We start from the raw sequence: 17,995 nt of genomic DNA, 5'->3' as shown, positions 1-17,995 counted from the left end.
CCCGGCTTATAATATATCATCAAGTAAAGAGCTGTATTATTGACCTCTGCTGCACCATCTGTTTTCCTACATGACATGTATATTCCTCATGGGGGCAGCACTCCTGACACCCCTCTCGCCCCCGTGTCTGACGGGAGACATTTTTTCACCCGCGCATCAATGTCGGCCGCCTCACACCGATCGGAACCGTACGCCTTTTCTTAGAGTTATACACGGCGGATCGTATTTCTCCCGGGAGATATTAACCGTCCCCACAGACCCGGGAGACATTTTTTTTTTAGCGGGGGAGTTGACATTAAGTGGTGTTGCGGGGGATGACTCCCCGAGCCGGGGGTCGTACTTCATACAAGCGCTCGTTTGCAGCAACATTGATCTTCTTGCTAATGAGGCCTCCTTCGTTTTGAGAGTTCATTACAAAGCGTATGTTTTGGCACGTTCACATTTCAAGGATGGGCTTCCGCGTCTATTTATACATACAGAATATATGTTATTCAACGCAATCCGTTTTGACGACACGGCCTGGTGGGAATAAGAGAGATGTACGATCCAGACCTTCTTGTAATATAATACCCGTCAGGCAAAGTCTCACAAATTTCAACCTTAACTCATTCACTGCCATTGACGGTTATAGACGCCAAAAAATTATTTGAACTATATCTATTAGTTAAACATTTTTTTCTATTTTGAGTATGATAACCTAGATTTGTTTTTATTGTACATTTAGAACAGATATAAAATTTGTGATTAATTGTGAGTTAACAATTGAAGTCATGCGATTAATTACAAGTAAAAATTTTACATCGCCTGACGCCCCGAATTTTACTGCCAAAGACGTTAAATGACGTTCTGGAAAAACCTACGGAGGAGCGCCAAAGACGTTAAAAGACGTCCTCCCATTTTTTTTTTTTTTTTTTTGAAACGGGTGCTGGGAAGGCTTGCGGAGCTCTCCTGAAAGTTTTAAGCAGGTTTTTTGAGCCTAATGACTATTTTTGGCCCCTAGAGGGCAGCGATGACTCTCTTTTGACAAGATCGGGTGGGCGTCAGTAGAGGCGGAGCTAGAGCGTTGAGCAGGAGATCAGAATGGAAAACAAAGGAAAAATGGCGGCCGGTCGCGAGGAGCTAACGCCAGAGCGTTTTTTTTCAAAGACCAAAAGCATCGCTAAAAAAGCACATTGTTGGCGATAACATTTTTTTCATTGTAATTAATTGCATGACTTGACTCAATGTTATATCTGTTCTAAATGTACATTTTCATACTCTTGTTAACAAAAGTGAAAAAAATGTGAAACTAATAGAAATAGTTCAAATTAATTTTGGACGTTTATAGCCGTCAATGGCAGTGAATGAGTATAATAATAATAATAATTAAAAAAATATGTTGCGGTTCACTTAGTGTGGATTCACTCAATCGCAGATTTTAATGTTCCCATTTTCACTAGTAAGTACCCCATAAAACTTTTTATATTCTTAGAGATGGATTAATCTGTTCTTTTTAGGGACGATACCGATGCCGATTATTAGTAGTCAAGGAGGCAAATAACCGATATTTGAAGCCGATATTAATTTTAAGTAAAAAGGGGGAAAAAATATTGGCGTTACATTTTTTTTTAAATACAAATGCCAATCTTGACTCTTTTGTAATGTAATAGAGCATGTTTATTCAACAATTTTTCAGACTTTTCAAATTGTAGATTCTTAATTTTTTTTATCTTAGACAATTGACATCCTTTTAAATTTCTAACAAAACGTTCAGAGAGCTCCCAAGGTTATCAGTACGTCTTAGAAAGTTAAATGGAAACTTAAGCATGTAAATACCATATCTATCTATAGTTTTCTACACTATATGTCCCCCCCGTCCAAATTTTAAAATACCTGAAATCTTAAACTTTCACATTTCTTAGTTTTAATGTCGAACAAAAACAAATGGTTCAGAAGGCTCTCAGTCAGGGTCAGTAGCATCTCTTATAGTTCACTGAACATTTTAATAAATAGCTTCCTGAGATTATAATGCTTTTCGAATTACTTTCAGATTTTAAAAAAAGGCTGATACCGATATTTGTCAAAATGGTCAATATCGGCGCCTCTCTCTACTATTTTTGTAATTTTTTGGAATATTCGAGTAAATATAAACAGCTCTTTCTTCACTCAACACAATCTGTTACCTTTTTAATCAAAATATAGAACATTTGGTAAATTAAGAAACATAGCATAAGTTATCATTTTTTGGGGGGACATTTTTTTTCTTTTTATTCTTCACATCACTTGGTGAGCTGTTTTCAGAACAGATACCACATGCACTTCCAGGAGAAGTAGAAAAACAAGTTAGTTCAAAGAGGCTGCTCATTTACGCAACTCAAACAAGAAGAGCTCATTAAGGTGACAGACAGTATTAAGTGTTATTGAAGGGGGAATTTAAAAAAAAAATGTTTTTTTAATGACACGGGTGGGCGTGGAACGTAAAACCCGCGAAAAGTGAGAGAACACTGTATATTGTGTCATGATTTGGGTCAGCTGGTGGGCTCCGCCCACCATACACACCTGCTGCCCATCATGCAATCAGACCTCAATAAAGGCCTGATGGACACAGCAAGGAGTGTCGGGTGAGTACCCCGAGACGCCGCTCTCTTGACCCGACTGTACTCGTCTTACAAGTTTTCTCCTGCTGCCCATGACTTACTTTTTTGCCGCCACTGTGCGTGATTTTGAGTTTGTTTGCTATCCGCCTGTGCGCGTGAGTTTGTGTTTGTTTTCGTCCGCCTGTGTGCGTGATTTTGAGTTTGTTTGCTATCCGCCTGTGTGCGTGAGTTTGTGTTTATTTTTGTCCGCCTGTGTGCGTGATTTTGTGTTTGCGTTTATCGCCACATTAAATCAAAGTTATCTGCATCCCTGCCGTGGCTCGCCTTCCTCACTGCATCTGGGTCTGCCCTTCTCAAGCCGTGACAGAATCACCCGACCAACTATGGACCCCGCAGATCCCAGCAGCCCGCGCCAGGTCCTGGCCAGCCATGGACACTTTCTCGACCGGCACGAGCAATACTTCCAGGATCTAAAGGAGGTGATGTCGGCACTAACTGCACAGATTGGATCGCTCACCTTAAAGATGGAGCGGAGACCGGAATCCACGGCCGCGGAAGACTCACGACCTGCCAGAGCGTCTCCTGTTTTCCCCACTTCCCGATCAGCAGGCAATCTTGTCTTCCGGGAACCCAATATTCCGCATCCCCCCCGCTACGCTGGCGAGATTGGTGGGTGTGACCAGTTCCTTCATCAGTGTAGCCTGGTCCTCGACCAACAGCCGTACACCTTCCCGGACGCCGGCTCCAGAGTTGCTTTTATTATGAGCTTGCTTTCCGGCCAGGCAGCATTATGGGCGATGGCGGCCAGCAAAACCAACCCGGAGCTCCGAGCCTCAGTTCCTGCCTTCCTGACTGAATTCCGTAAGGTCTTCGACCACCCAGTAAGAGGGAAAGAAGCAGGCAGCCGCTTACTGGACCTCCAGCAAGCCGGCTCCTCCGTGGCGGAATTCTCCATCTCTTTCCGGGTTTTGGCCGCCGAGAGTGGTTACTGCGACGCGGCGCTGTGCGGAATTTTCCGGCAGGGACTAAACCCGCGGATTAAGGATGAGCTGGCGGCACGGGACGAGACGTCCACGCTGGAGGAGCTCATCGGCTTGGCCATCCGGTTGGATAACCGGTTGCGGGAGCGACGGCGGGAACGGGAGGAGGAGGAGCGACGACCGGAGGCAGCGGAGACGTCTGCTCAGCCGGTGTCGGCCACGTCCGCGGGGCGCTTCGTCGACGCCCCGCCTCCCAACGCTTCATGGCGATGCGCGCCTGCCAGAGATGGCGCGGAGCCTTTGCAGCTGGGAGGAGAGCGGCTCTCGGCAACGGAGCACACGGACCGGTGGAGACACCTAGCGGCCAAGTGTGGGAGGCGGCCTGAGAGACACAGGCACGTCGCACCTGTTCCAGCCCCAACCATCCCATTCCAACGTAACCCAAGGAGACTACTAGTCTCAGGAGAGATGACATGGGGGGGGGTAAACGCTAGGATGACGGCTCTGGTGGATTCAGGGTCGGATGAATGCATTATTGACCCGAGGATGGTGGACATCCTGAAATGCCCGGTGGTTGAACTCAAGAGAGCCAAGGAGATGCGCGACCTCGACGGGCGCACCCTGGGTGTGATTTCACACCGAACGGAGAGCCTACAGATGCGTCTATCGGGGAACCACGTGGAAACAGTTCAGTTCCTCATTATGCCGTCCCGGTCGGCCCCAGTGGTCCTGGGCCTGACTTGGCTGGCCAGGCATAACCCGGACATTAACTGGGGCATTCCCAGGGTGGAGAGATGGAGTGTTTTCTGTCACTCGCATTGCCTGCAGTCAGCAGTGGATGATCACCGTGGCCCTGCCAAAGCCACGTTAGAGGAGATTAACCTGGATAAGGTACCGGCAGAATACCACGACTTGCGGGAGGTGTTTAGCAAGGACCGGGCCATGTCTCTCCCTCCACATCGACCTTACGACTGCGCAATAGAACTGGTTCCTGGGGCACCGCTGCCTGGTACACGCCTATATCAGATCGCCAAGCCGGAACGTCAAGCCCTCACGGAGTACCTCACCACGTCCCTGGCGGCCGGACTGATTCGGCCTTCCAAGTCACCGCTAGGGGCGGGGTTCTTCTTCGTGGAAAAGAAAGACAAGACCCTACGCCCGTGCATCGATTTCCGTGGTCTGAACGACATAACTATCAAAAACAAATATCCGTTGCCGCTAATGGACTCAGCGTTTGCTCCCTTACATTCAGCCACGGTATTCACCAAACTGGACCTTCGCAGTGCCTACCATCTAGTGAGGATAAGGGAGGGCGATGAGTGGAAGACAGCATTTAAAACACCTATTGGGCATTTTGAGTACTTGGTGATGCCGTTTGGCCTCTCAAACGCTCCCGCCGTGTTCCAGGGATTCATTAATGACGTCCTGCGCGACATGCTCAATCATTTTTGTTTTGTTTACCTGGACGACATTTTGATTTTTTCAAGAAATCAAACCGAACATCGACAACATGTTCGGCTGGTCCTGGAACGACTGCTGGAAAACCGGCTGTATGTAAAAGCCGAAAAATGTGAGTTTCACGCCAGTTCAGTCCAATTCCTCGGCTACATTGTGGAGAAGGGTCGATTGAGAGCCGACCCAGCGAAGATCCAGGCCGTGGTCGAGTGGCCCACTCCCACATCCAGGAAACACCTACAGAGGTTCCTTGGATTCGCAAACTTCTACCGTCGATTCATTCGCAACTACAGCTTAAAAGCGGAACCACTAACAAGACTGACATCCACCAAAATTCCGTTTGTTTGGACCCAACAGGCAGAGGCCGCATTCGTCAATTTAAAAGTATTATTTTCGCGTTCCCCGGTGTTGACACACCCCGATGAGACTCTTCCCTTTATCGTCGAGGTCGACGCTTCAGAGACAGGAGTGGGGGCAGTGTTATCCCAACGGTCACCGGAGGACCAGAGGCTACACCCATGCGCCTTCTTCTCGCGCCGGCTCAACCAGGCTGAGCGCAACTACGACGTGGGCAACCGGGAGCTGCTGGCCGTTATCCTTGCGTTGCAGGAGTGGCGGCACTGGCTGGAGGGCGCGGCGGAACCTTTCCAGATCTTTTCTGACCACAAAAACTTGGCGTACCTCCGGTCCGCCCGAAGGCTGAATCCCCGCCAGGCACGCTGGGCCCTGTTCCTAACCAGATTTAATTACACCATCACCTACCGACCAGGAGCCCGGAACACCAAGCCGGACGCCTTGTCCAGAATACACAGTCCAGCCGCCGAGGGGTCTCCACCCGAAACCATTGTCCCGGAGGACAGAGTATTGGGAGCCCTCCGGTGGGAAGTGGAGCGGAAGGTGGCGGATGCAGCGGACGACACGCAGACCCCGGTCGCGTGCCCTGAAGACAAGTTGTTCGTGCCCACACACCTTCGGCAGGAAGTGCTGCAGTGGGGGCATGCGTCGAAGGTAGCATGTCACCCTGGGGTGGGTCGCACGCTGTCCTTGGTAGCACAGAGATTTTGGTGGCCTGGGCTGCGCAAGGACGTCCAGGACTATGTCACGTCCTGCACGGTGTGTGCCCGTAATAAGTCCTCCCGCCTGAAGCCATCTGGCCAGCTCCGACCCCTGCCCATTCCCCACCGTCCCTGGTCGCATGTGGCCCTGGATTTCATTACTGGATTACCTACTTCCAACGGGCGGTCGGTAATCCTGACGGTGGTGGACCGGTTTTCAAAGATGGCCCACTTTATCGCCCTGCCCAAATTGCCCACCTCGCTACAAACGGCGGATATCCTGATAAAAGACGTTTTCAGGATCCACGGGATTCCAGTGGACCTCGTCTCCGACAGGGGGCCCCAGTTCGTGTCCCGGGTTTGGAAGGCCTTTTGCAAGTCCTTGGGGGCTACGGCTAGCCTGTCGTCGGGCTACCACCCCCAATCCAATGGGCAGACGGAGCGTGCCAACCAGGATTTGGAGGCAGCGCTTCGATGTGTGTGCCATCAGCACCCTTCCTCGTGGGCGTCCCACCTCCCTTGGGTCGAATACGCCCACAACACTCTCGAGTGCTCGGCCACAGGCCTGTCCCCGTTCAACGCGGCCTGTGGCTATCAACCCCCCTTGTTTCCTTCCCAGGAGGGCGGTGTTGCCATTCCCTCAGTCCAGACCCACCTCCGCCGGGCTCGCAGGGTTTGGCAAGACACTAGGAAGGCCCTGTGCCGCACCTCGGACCGCAACAAGCAGCTCGCGGACAGGCACCGGGTTCCGGCACCGCTCTACCGACCGGGTCAGAAGGTGTGGCTCTCAACTAGGGACCTACAGTTGGCGGGGAGTTCAAGGAAGCTGGGGCCGCGGTTCATCGGCCCGTTTGAGGGCAACGCTATGGTCAACCCGGTAGCGGTCCGGCTCAACCTGCCCCCTACTCTCAAGGTACACCCAGTGTTCCACACGTCCCTGCTTAAGCCTGTCTCTGCCAGCCCCTTGTGCCCGCCGACCGCGCCCCCGCCGCCGGGTCGTGGGGGGGCAGCCGGTGTACACAGTAAGGGACATTCTGGACTCTCGAAAGCGGGGCAGAGGGTTTCAGTATCTGGTCGATTGGGAGGGGTACGGACCCGAGGACCGCCAGTGGGTTCCCCGCTCCTGGATATTGGACCAGTCCCTCGTTCGGGATTTCCATTTAGCACACCCATCGGCGCCGGGTGGTCCGCCTAGGGGCGTCGTTAAGGGGGGGGTACTGTCATGATTTGGGTCAGCTGGTGGGCTCCGCCCACCATACACACCTGCTGCCCATCATGCAATCAGACCTCAATAAAGGCCTGATGGACACAGCAAGGAGTGTCGGGTGAGTACCCCGAGACGCCGCTCTCTTGACCCGACTGTACTCGTCTTACAAGTTTTCTCCTGCTGCCCATGACTTACTTTTTTGCCGCCACTGTGCGTGATTTTGAGTTTGTTTGCTATCCGCCTGTGCGCGTGAGTTTGTGTTTGTTTTCGTCCGCCTGTGTGCGTGATTTTGAGTTTGTTTGCTATCCGCCTGTGTGCGTGAGTTTGTGTTTATTTTTGTCCGCCTGTGTGCGTGATTTTGTGTTTGCGTTTATCGCCACATTAAATCAAAGTTATCTGCATCCCTGCCGTGGCTCGCCTTCCTCACTGCATCTGGGTCCGCCCTTCTCAAGCCGTGACATATTGTATGTATATATTAGGGATGGGTGTAGAGCTCTCAAAATTAAGTGATTAATCGACAAGTAATCGATTATCAAATTAATCGACAACTATTTAAATAATCGGGTAATCATTTGGAGCCATTTTTTTTTTATTTAAAATTGTCCAAATCCTGTGATTTCAGCATATCAACAGTAATTGTTCACTGAGTTCTGTAGTCCTTCTGTGTTTAATCAAAATAAGACATTTGCAAACATCTGTTTATTGGGGGGAAAACAATGATCGAACCGGTAACATAGTATAACATCAATCCCCGTTGTTTTTTTTTTTTAAATCAGTATACGAAAACAAATTAAAAAATAAACACCCATCACTGGTTAATAAACAGTAATCAGGGGGGGGGGGGAATGCTTTTGTAATACACTTTAACTCTTTCACTGCCACTGACGTTAAAAGATGTCAAGTAAAAACCTACGGAGGGCCGCCAATGACGTTAAAAGACGTCATCCAATTTTTTTTATTTTTATTTTTTTGAAACGGGTGGAGGAAAGCCTTCCCCAGCTGTGTTGAAAGTTTCAAGCAGGTCTAGTGAGCCTAATGACTATTTTTTGGCCCCTAGATGGCAGCAATGACTCTCTTTTGACAAGATCGGGTAGGCGTCAGCAGAAGACGTGAGGCGGGGCTAGAGTGTTGAGGGGACAATGGCTGAAGAAGCCATAATGGCGACCGGTTGGAAGCAGCTCACGGTCGAGCAGTTTTTTTCAAAGACGAAAAGCATCGACCAACGCTATAAAGAGCACATTGATGACGACGATGATGATGATGATGGTGACTCCGAGGTTGACGCCGAAGCGGCGGCTATGACGACGTCATAAAAGGTTCACGGGCTAGCGATGCTAACACCGGAAAACGCGGAGCACAACCGAGCACGCTCAGGCGGACGTTCAATCGGACGACGAAGAGTGCCCCGAGTCCAATGCATATCCATCGTAGGAGTGGGTACAGTCTGCTACTTGCTATTCCCCGGAAAAAAAGGCCGTCTGCACGCGAAACGGACAATGGAAAGTGAAAGTAATCTGTTGTGCAAACCCTGCTCCCTCTCCTTGCACGCAGGAGAGCATTACAAAAAGAAAAGCTGTATTTGAAACATCCACATAATTCTAAATAGTACCACAGTTGCACACATTTGTAAATAGTTTGCGAAATTGTTTTGTCAAATTGTTACACTGTTGAATGGAAATAAACGTATTTTGCAATCTAAAACCACTTTTTCATTGTTGGTGATAGTGTTTTACAGAAGTAAAGCACTGTTTAGGTGTTTGTGGCATCATTCATGGACAAAAAGAAGTGTACAATTCACTAGAGTGCATGAAATAACATCGTTTCACAAAAAGCTCTTTTTCTCCGTTTTTTGTTTCAAAACAGAGAATTTCGGTGAAAGTAACCATTTTCTATTGTTGATTACTGAAGAACGGAATAAGGTAGAAACAAACTTTTTTCTTTCTGATGAAAGATGAGAGTCCAATCTTTTATTTGGTAGTATGCGCGTTTCCATAGTCCAAACACAACATTTTCTGTGGAACTTGAAAGATCAGTCAAAATGCTTAAATCGGCTGGCACTGGCGACAACCCGTTTCTGAAAACGTCTGGCAGTCAAAGAGTTAATGCAAAATTAAAATGAATCGATTGAATAATTGATAGATGAATCGATTCTAAAAATATTCGATAGTGACAGCACTAGATGGGTGAACGCCGATACCAGGTATTGGTACTCACCCAGGAAAGGTAATACATTTCAAGGTATAATCGCCATTTTACTATCAGGAACTAGAAATTAAAAGAGAAGATTTCCATTAATTTCATGTAATTTTTAGAAAGAATGCTACATTAAGATATGTAGGTCTTTCTTAAAATGATCTGTCATTCTTTATTATTTATTTTATGTATCAAAAGTATTAACAATGTGTGTGGCCTACTATATGAAAAAAACATAGAACTCTTTCATCCAAAGCTGGCCAACTCACTCGTGATCCTCAACAGGAAAAGTAGTAGAAAGGAAATAAAACAACATGAATTAAATAGGTCTGTATTCCGGGGTTTTGTGGCCCTGTTCGGTCCCCGCCAGTTTTCAATTTTCTCACAAGAAGCTCAAGTGATTGCATTATGGAGACATTAAGATTGATGCTGCAACGCGTAAATAACAGAAAATATCAGCTGCGGTAGAGATTAGACATCAGTAAAAGCTTTATGGGGCTGGGAGTCATTTCACCGACGACAATAAAAATGAGGCGGTATGCACGGTAGGAAAACAGGGCAATAATAATGATCGCAGTTTATCTTTAGGGGGAATCTGTTAAGGCACCAGGGGGTCCAAGAAATACCACTTAAAGGTGCATGAAACCAAAGAGGAAATGAAGGTATATAATGCTGCATTCGAGGAAAGTGGGACTTTTCAGACTTCACACCAGGAAGTGTGTACGGGAACGCCGCCTAGAACTCGGAAATCACGGACTACAATGTGACGTCACTCTACAATGGCGACCCCTTTGGAAACACAGACAGTGAATGTTAAAACACAATTTACTCGAGTATAAAACTAGATTCATTTGGAAATATTCAACATAATTTTACGTGACAGTATGCCGCTATATATGTGGTAAACTACTGAACTGTAAGGAATGCTTATGAAACGAGACTATGGGCAATTTCTGGAGAAATTGCGGGGGAATGCTGAATGTTAATAGCTTAATGCTAAGATTTGAATGCATGTGGAATGCTTATGAAGTAAATTGAGGGATAAATTATGAAATTATGACGTCCTGGTTACTGGACATTGCACTTAACCAAGTGTGCTGCTGAGCGGTATCAGACACCTGGTAATGATGATAAGTTAGTTGTCAATCCCATTGAAAATGATTGGGAAATGTCTGGTCGGTGCTGGATTTCACTTTCCTTTCTTAGGTCCTTCCTCGGGTCTCCTGACGGCCTCACGACTCTGGCTGGAAGTGTTCGGTTTAGGTGAACGGTATGGGATTTTTTGATAGGTTTTAGGTGAACTAATGAATACACACACACTCACACGCACGCACACACACAAAAAAAAAAGATTAAAAAATAAAAAAAATAAAAAAAAAATTAAAAAAGGGAGAGCAATGATGATGATATGTCAAATCGGTAAAATTACAGAATGAACAATACTGAGCTCTCCAGAAAAAAAGAAAAAAAAAGAAGTAAAGAAAATGAATGGGAAAAAGTTGCTATATAACGTTAAATTGTGTAAATGCTGTAAGTAATGTGGAATCAGACGATAATTACCCCGGGAGTCATGAATTTTTGAAGCAAGTTGAAAGTTTGCTGAAAGTCAAAATGAGTTATGAGCACCAAAAATAAAAAAAATATATTTATCATTATCGGCCATTTTGGTTGTTTACTTTCGCCTCAAACGCTTTCAAGTCAGAACCGGGAAAAGCCAACTGGGATAAATCCGACCGTCCTCGAATGCAGCATAAGGACAAGAACGGAAGCATTACCTGAGACACTTTGCGGACCACCTCTCCACTGACGACCAGTCCCTGAACAAAAGACCGAGCGGCCACAAACGTGCGCGTGACCTTCATCTTGAGGTCACGGGGCCCCTCTCCGAAAGGGTGAAGAGTCTCCAGCTGTTTGGACACACATTCCAGGTAGTCGTCCCCTGCAGTCAACAAAAAAACATTCCCATCCATCTCAATGAAAGAATTTTCATTTTAGTCGAGTGACAGCGCAAGTCCGTTCGTGGCGTTTACCGATGGAATACTGCTTGTTAGCGTGGAAGAACAGTCTCTCGAGAAGCCTTGCCCAGAATTCGTTGAGAGCTTCTTCCAGGTTGACGTTGGATCCTCGGTAGTAGTGCCTCAAATCGGTGTAGAGATCGGCGAAGACGGGGGAATTCTGGGAGTAGAAAGACCTCCAGGTGGACGTGAACGTCTCATGTAGGGTGACGGCAGAGCTGTTCAGCAACTCCAGAAAATAACCTGAAAAGTTACAAATAAAAGTATTATGAGGACAAAACCTTGCAAGTGGACATACTGCACACATTTGCCTGAATTTGATTATTATTTTTAATTAAGTTTGCCGGTTGTCCATATATGGAAAAACATGGCCATATGTCCAAGTCCTGGGGAGATTCACAGCACTTAGTTACATAACATGTTAAAATGCTAAGCGCATCCCGACCCATCTGCGTGGAATTATCTAAGCAGTGGCCTTGCTTTTTTTTTTTTTTTTGCTTCTGACTGCATTTGAACTGATTCACTGCCAGTGACGCCTAAAAACGTCCCAAAATTTTTTTTTTCGACTTTTGTTAACAAGAGTATGAAAACCTAGACATTTTTTTAATAATCTTTTTTTGGAAAAAAAGAAAGAAAAGATTGTTAAAAATTAGAGGGGTCAGGCAATGAATTTTTTTTAATTGTAATTTATTGCATGACTTCACTAGTTAACTCACGATTAATCCTAAATTTTATATCTGTTCTAAATGTACAATAAAAAGAATTCTGGGTTTTCATACTCTTGTTAACAGAAGTGGAAAAAAATGTTAAACTAATAGAAATAGTTTAAATGAATTTTTGACGTCTATAGCCGTCAATGGCAGTGAATGAATTAACCAACCCAGTTTTAGGTTTAGTCAAATTGCTGCCACGGGTTTTCACATTCACATTCTTCGTCAGTGTTCTTTCCATTTTCGTGCTCATCGCAAGTCAAGTAGCTTGCTATGCACATTGGTGGAATTTTGTTTCTTTTGTAAAAAAAAAAAAAAAAAGAGGTGAGGAGATAAAATGCTTTAATAACTAGACTAATTGCAAATTTTTGCAAAAATTGTGTGGGAATGCTGAAAGCTGAATGCTAATAGCTAAATGCTAAGCTGAATGCTTTTCAACTAAATTGAAAGATAAACTATGTGAAAATTACAAATTAATTGAAGTTGAATGATAAATGAATGAAAGCTAAATGCTAAGTTGAATGCTTATGAAGGAAATTAAAGGATGAATTATGTAAAAATTACAAAGTCGATATCGTGATATCGCCATATTAAAACTGCCACAATATCGTCGTCGTCATGTCACGATATTAAAAGTAGCACATCTGTTAAAAAGTCAGGTTGATTTCCATATGTGCAGTTCTAGCACATTCTGGTGGCAATTTTTTTAGTGCAGTTAAATTTTCATTAGGTATGTTTTGGCCCTTCTATGTTTAAAATCCACACCAATGGTCAGATGAAGGGGAACGTAATATGTTTGTGAACCGACTCAATATGTGGAGGAACTCAATGTGTGCGTGCATTAGCAAGTAAGTACCTCAATATTAACTCTTTCACTGCCATTGACGTTTATAGACGTCAAGTAAAAACCTACGGAGCACTGCCAATGACGTCTAAAGACGTCATCCAATTTTTTTAAAAAATTTTTTTGAAACGGGTGCGGGCAAGGCTTCCGGAGCTGTGGTGAAGGTTTCCAGCCGGTCTGTTGTGCCTAATGACTATTTTTGGCCCCTAGAGGGCAGCGATGACTCTCTTTTGACAAGATCGGGTGGGCGTCAGTAGAGGCGGAGCTAGAGCGTCGAGCAGGAGATGAGAATGGAAGACAAAGGAAAAATGGCGGCCGGTCGCGAGGAGCTCACACCCGAGACGTTTTTTTGAAAGACCAAAAGCATCGCTGAAAGAGCATATTGTTGACGACGATGATCATCATCGATGATGAAGATGAGGGTGGTGACTCCGTGGTTGGGAAGCATTGACGCGGCAGTAGAAGACGTTAGATGGAGCTAGATGGAGGAGGGAACGGGCAATGGCGAGCGTTTGCAAGCAGCTCTACACTTACAAGACGAAAGGCATCGACCAACGCTAAAATAGTACATTGATGACGACGATGATCATCATCGATGATGATGAAGGTGAATCCGAGCTTGACGGCGAAATTGGAACCGCTGACGCGGCGGCTATGACGGTGTCGTAACGCGGAACGCAACCGAGCACGCACAGGCGGACGTTCGATCGGACGACGGAGAGTGCCCCGAGTCCAATGCATATTCATCGGAGGAAGTGTGTACAGTCTACTACTTGCTTTTTATTCCCCGGAAAAAAAGCCCGTCAAGAAAGTGTAACGTTTGCACGCAAAACGGACCAATGCGAAAGTGAAAGTAAACTGTTGTGCGAGTCCTGGCGTCTCCTTGCACGCAGGAGAGCGTTACAAAAGGAAAAACTGTATTTGAAACATCCACATAATTGTAAGTAGTACCACAGTTGCACACATTTGTAAATAGTTTGCGAAATTGTTTTGTCAAATTGTTACACTGTTGAATGGAAATAAACGTATTTTGCAATCAAAAAACACTTTTTCATTGTTGGTGAAAGCGTTTTACAGAAGTAAAGCACTATTTAGGTGTTTGTGGCATCATTCATGGACAAAAAGAAGTGTACAATTCACTAGAGTGCATGAAATAACATCGTTTCACAAAAAGCTCTTTTTCTCCGTTTTTTGTTTCAAAACAGAGAATTTCGGTGAAAGTAACCATTTTCTATTGTTGATTACTGAAGAACGGAATAAGGTAGAAACAAACTTTTTTTTCTGATAAAAGCTGAGAGTCCAATCTTTCATTTGGTAGTATGTGTGTTTCCATAGTCCAAACACAACATTTTCTGTGGACCTTGAAAGATCACTCAAAATGCTTAAATCGGCTGGCACTGGCGACAACCCGTTTCTGAAAACGTCTGGCAGTGAAAGAGTTAAGTGTTATTAGAGATTGTAGGTGCTTTACATGCATTGCTGTTATGTACAAAAGCACATTTATTTATTTTTTGTATGCGCTAATTTTTTAATAATATTGAGACTTTTTTTTAATTATTATCGCGAACGTCCCCACAATATCGTATCGTGATGTTTGGATATTACATGGTGATACTAGTAATAGTGTTACGAGTAATTATTAAGTAGTAACTTGTTGTAGAATGATAAATGAATAAAAAGTCAAATTGAACTAGATAAGAAAAATGATGTGAAAATAACTCATTAATTGCGGTTTATGGATGATGTAATGTTGGCCGCTGCAAAGTGAGCCCTTGCCTTCTACTCCCGACCGTGCATCTGCATGTGACATAATGTCATATTTATCGATGAAAAACGATGACATCCACTACACATCAGCAGAGCGCAGAATCTGTCTGCCTGCATCTGAATCAAATCCACCAAAAATGACATTACACCACCTGCGCCACAACTTAGACCCGGTTTCACAGTCTAAGGTCTCGTCTACTTTCTGTCACCAAAGTGTCAGGTGCGCCGGGAGCATGTCATAGAAAATGTCATAGGTCTGCCCAGCATGGTGGAGCACAGTCTACCAAAATCCCAAACAAGATCAACTAGACTTGAAATGCACCGGTTATTACGCCGAGCGCCTATCTATGAAAATAGGACCCTAAGAGTTATTTTTGGAAGCCAAGGTAACACCCAACCAACACTGCTGCTCAAAACATTTAAAATGATCGCACCCCTCGTCATTTCGTATTTGTTTTCATGACTTTCCCGTGGTCCTCAGTTGTAATTGTTTGGTTTAGCCCCCAATGTTGACTCCAACAACAGCCCCAAAATTTCTAGTTGGAATTCAGTTATTTGTGCCTGTAGATTTTGAGCAATATCTATTGGATCACCTTCAACCTTTTATATGTAAAAAATGGATGGCTTTCTTCAAGGAGCACATCCAGCATAAAAAAAAAAAAAACATGGCCAAATAAATGATGCGGGTGACTCCCTGTGGCGAGAGGCTGAAAGTCATAACAACAACATCAAAGAAATAACATGATTGATTTAAAAAAAAAAATTCAATCCCAGATCCACGCCGCTGAAGTTAAAGATCAAATTGTTTTGTTATTCCCTCTCCACGGGCTGCAATTTTCAGTGGCTAAACAGCGACAGCTTTGTCAGGCCAAGTTCTCGAGTTGTTTTGCAAGGATGCGTGGCAGCTGACTTCAAAAGAGTCCACAGCCATTGTCTTTTAAAACGCTCATTTCAGAGAGGGAGGGAGGGGGCGGCGGCGTTGCGGCTCCCGGAGAACAGAGAAAATGGAAGCATATGAATGGCGTGTCTTTTCTGATTGTCTGACAAAATTAATTGGATTACTTGCTGAGGATAATTGATGTAAACAGACACGCGGCAGGCGTACGCATGTCCAGTTCTTTGCCTATCAAATCTCTTTGGACTTTTGCTGTGCCAATCTCACATAATTGGTCCAAATTCTATTGCAGTGGTGCCTTGAGATACAAGCGACTTTTTGGCGACACAAGCTGTCATTCGGCAGATTTCCGCTTTGACTTACGAGCAAACATTTGCGACATGAAGAGTGCTATACAAGAGCAACAACTTGGCAGAAAAAATCTTCAAAAAAAGAGGCTTCAAGCTGTTTATTTGCAACTCCTAATTAACTCATTCACTCCCAGCCATTTTCACTGAAGCAACCAACCTCACTTTATTGGATTTTGACTGATTTTGCAAGGCCCACAGGACATTGTGTTCTATTGCTATAAAAACATGCAACCTACCAAAAGAAAGATTAGGGTCTCTTCTTTCATCATCCGTTTCGTAGCAATTAGCATTAAAATATAGCTAAGTTTCATCATTATTTACGAATCTGTTTTGCAACATGACCCTGGTTCATCTCTTATACTCTGCTGCCATCTGCTGGCCGTTTTTGTAATAACTACCATTGCTTCAATCGTCCTCTTTAGTTCAGAGGCTGCATTAAAGCCTTCTTTCTGTATGCCCTTGCTTAAATAAATTTGAAAAAACGTATAAATATGTTTTTGGACCATGGCAATATTTAAAATAGAACGTTTTTGAGAGCAAATGAGTTAAAGTTCACAATTAAATGAAACATAAAAAAATAAACCAAGATGAGTAAATACCAATACCAGCCATATTTTTAACGATATCGGAGACTGCTGATACCAGCCACCGATGCTTAAGGTAAAGCAAATCTGATATCGAGTAAGTCCTCTTTGGCAGTCGTTGGCGCCAGTTTCACACATCATCATCTGTGTCAGAAAGTAACGTTTTGTTTGCAATATTTAGTCATTGTGTTAATTGAAATTTTAAATATCAAAAGTACTAGCGGTATCGGGACTTTGTATCGGTAAGTACTCAAAAGAGTGAATACTCATACTGGCATCGGCCTAAAAAAAAGTGGGAAAACATTCCTAATTTGAAGCAAACTTTTTTTTCTTTTTGAGCATCTTAGCTTAATGCTAACACAACAGGAAATGCCATATATGGGCTAAAGAATAGCATCTATGTGGCAAAAACACTTTTTAGTGACAGATATTTGAACACAAGTAGTTCACTCACACAAGTAGTCCGAAAATATATCAATACTCATAAAAATATATTCTTTATCCTCTACAAAAAAAGGACTAATTACCGTTACTGTCACTTGCAGTAGTTTTGAATGTCTTCTTCTACACTGCTCCCCGTTTGAACTGTTTAATTCTTTACTTGTATTTGATTATATTACTTATAACTATTTGATATTATAGAGTGTTATATTCCTTTAAAAAAAAAAAAAAAAGAGCACGAGCACACGAACATTCTTGCAGGCGACAGCAGAGAAGCACATGTGTTTGCTCAAACATGAGAGAGCGACTTCAAAAGTGACAGCTCTGCTTTTAATCCCCACTTGAACTGATTCCTGCTGGGTACTGTCAGCTACTCTGGCTATAGTCGTTATTAACAATGTGACATATACTACACTTTTGCATTCCCTGGTTGTATTTACCTTGAGGACGCCAACGCTCTCACCCGATTCATCAGACATGACATCTGTGCAGCTGACGTTCACGGTACAGTTTTAAAAGTTGTGTGTGCATTGCAGAGCGAAAGCTGCAAAACATGATAACAGAGACCCCAAAAAGAATAAAGCAAAGTGCACGTTGTGCTTGCGCGTGCGTGAAAATCAAGTAAAAAAATACAAATAAAATAATAATTTATCAAAGTAGCCGTCATTAGAATGGTGGGGATTAGAGTGCTGAAAGTGTACAGCTTAAAGCTCGCAGGCATTGTCTAAAAGGCTCAAGTGACAAAACGACAGGTGCACTTTGTGTCATGTTATCTGTCCTAATGGCAAAAAACAAAAACAAAATGCATTCTTCACAATTTCCTGAGGAAAAAAGATGATTTTTTTATTTTTTATTTCTTGAACACATTTATTTTGTCAATATCTTGAAACTGAGGAAACAGACAGAGGCAGCACCGTATGCTA

At 44.3% G+C, this 17,995-nt stretch overlaps 1 protein-coding gene across 2 annotated transcripts in view; it reads right to left on the bottom strand.

The window, feature by feature from the left end:
- The window catches only part of gpc1b (glypican 1b), a 158,381-nt gene that overhangs the window by 22,817 nt on the left and 117,569 nt on the right, over nt 1-17,995 (bottom strand). For both annotated transcript variants that reach the window (XM_077557561.1, XM_077557560.1), the window contains exons 3-4: nt 11,497-11,724; nt 11,242-11,405 (exon numbers count right to left, since the gene is read on the bottom strand). In XM_077557561.1, the coding sequence (XP_077413687.1) occupies nt 11,242-11,405; nt 11,497-11,724 (392 nt within the window). The remainder of the gene's footprint in view (nt 1-11,241; nt 11,406-11,496; nt 11,725-17,995) is intronic.

This window comes from Vanacampus margaritifer, chromosome 2, assembly GCF_051991255.1.
Source record: "Vanacampus margaritifer isolate UIUO_Vmar chromosome 2, RoL_Vmar_1.0, whole genome shotgun sequence".
Classification (NCBI taxonomy): Eukaryota; Metazoa; Chordata; class Actinopteri; order Syngnathiformes; family Syngnathidae; genus Vanacampus; species Vanacampus margaritifer.
The sequence above is the reverse complement of the archived record's forward strand: the minus strand, read 5'-3'. Positions and strand labels throughout refer to the sequence as shown.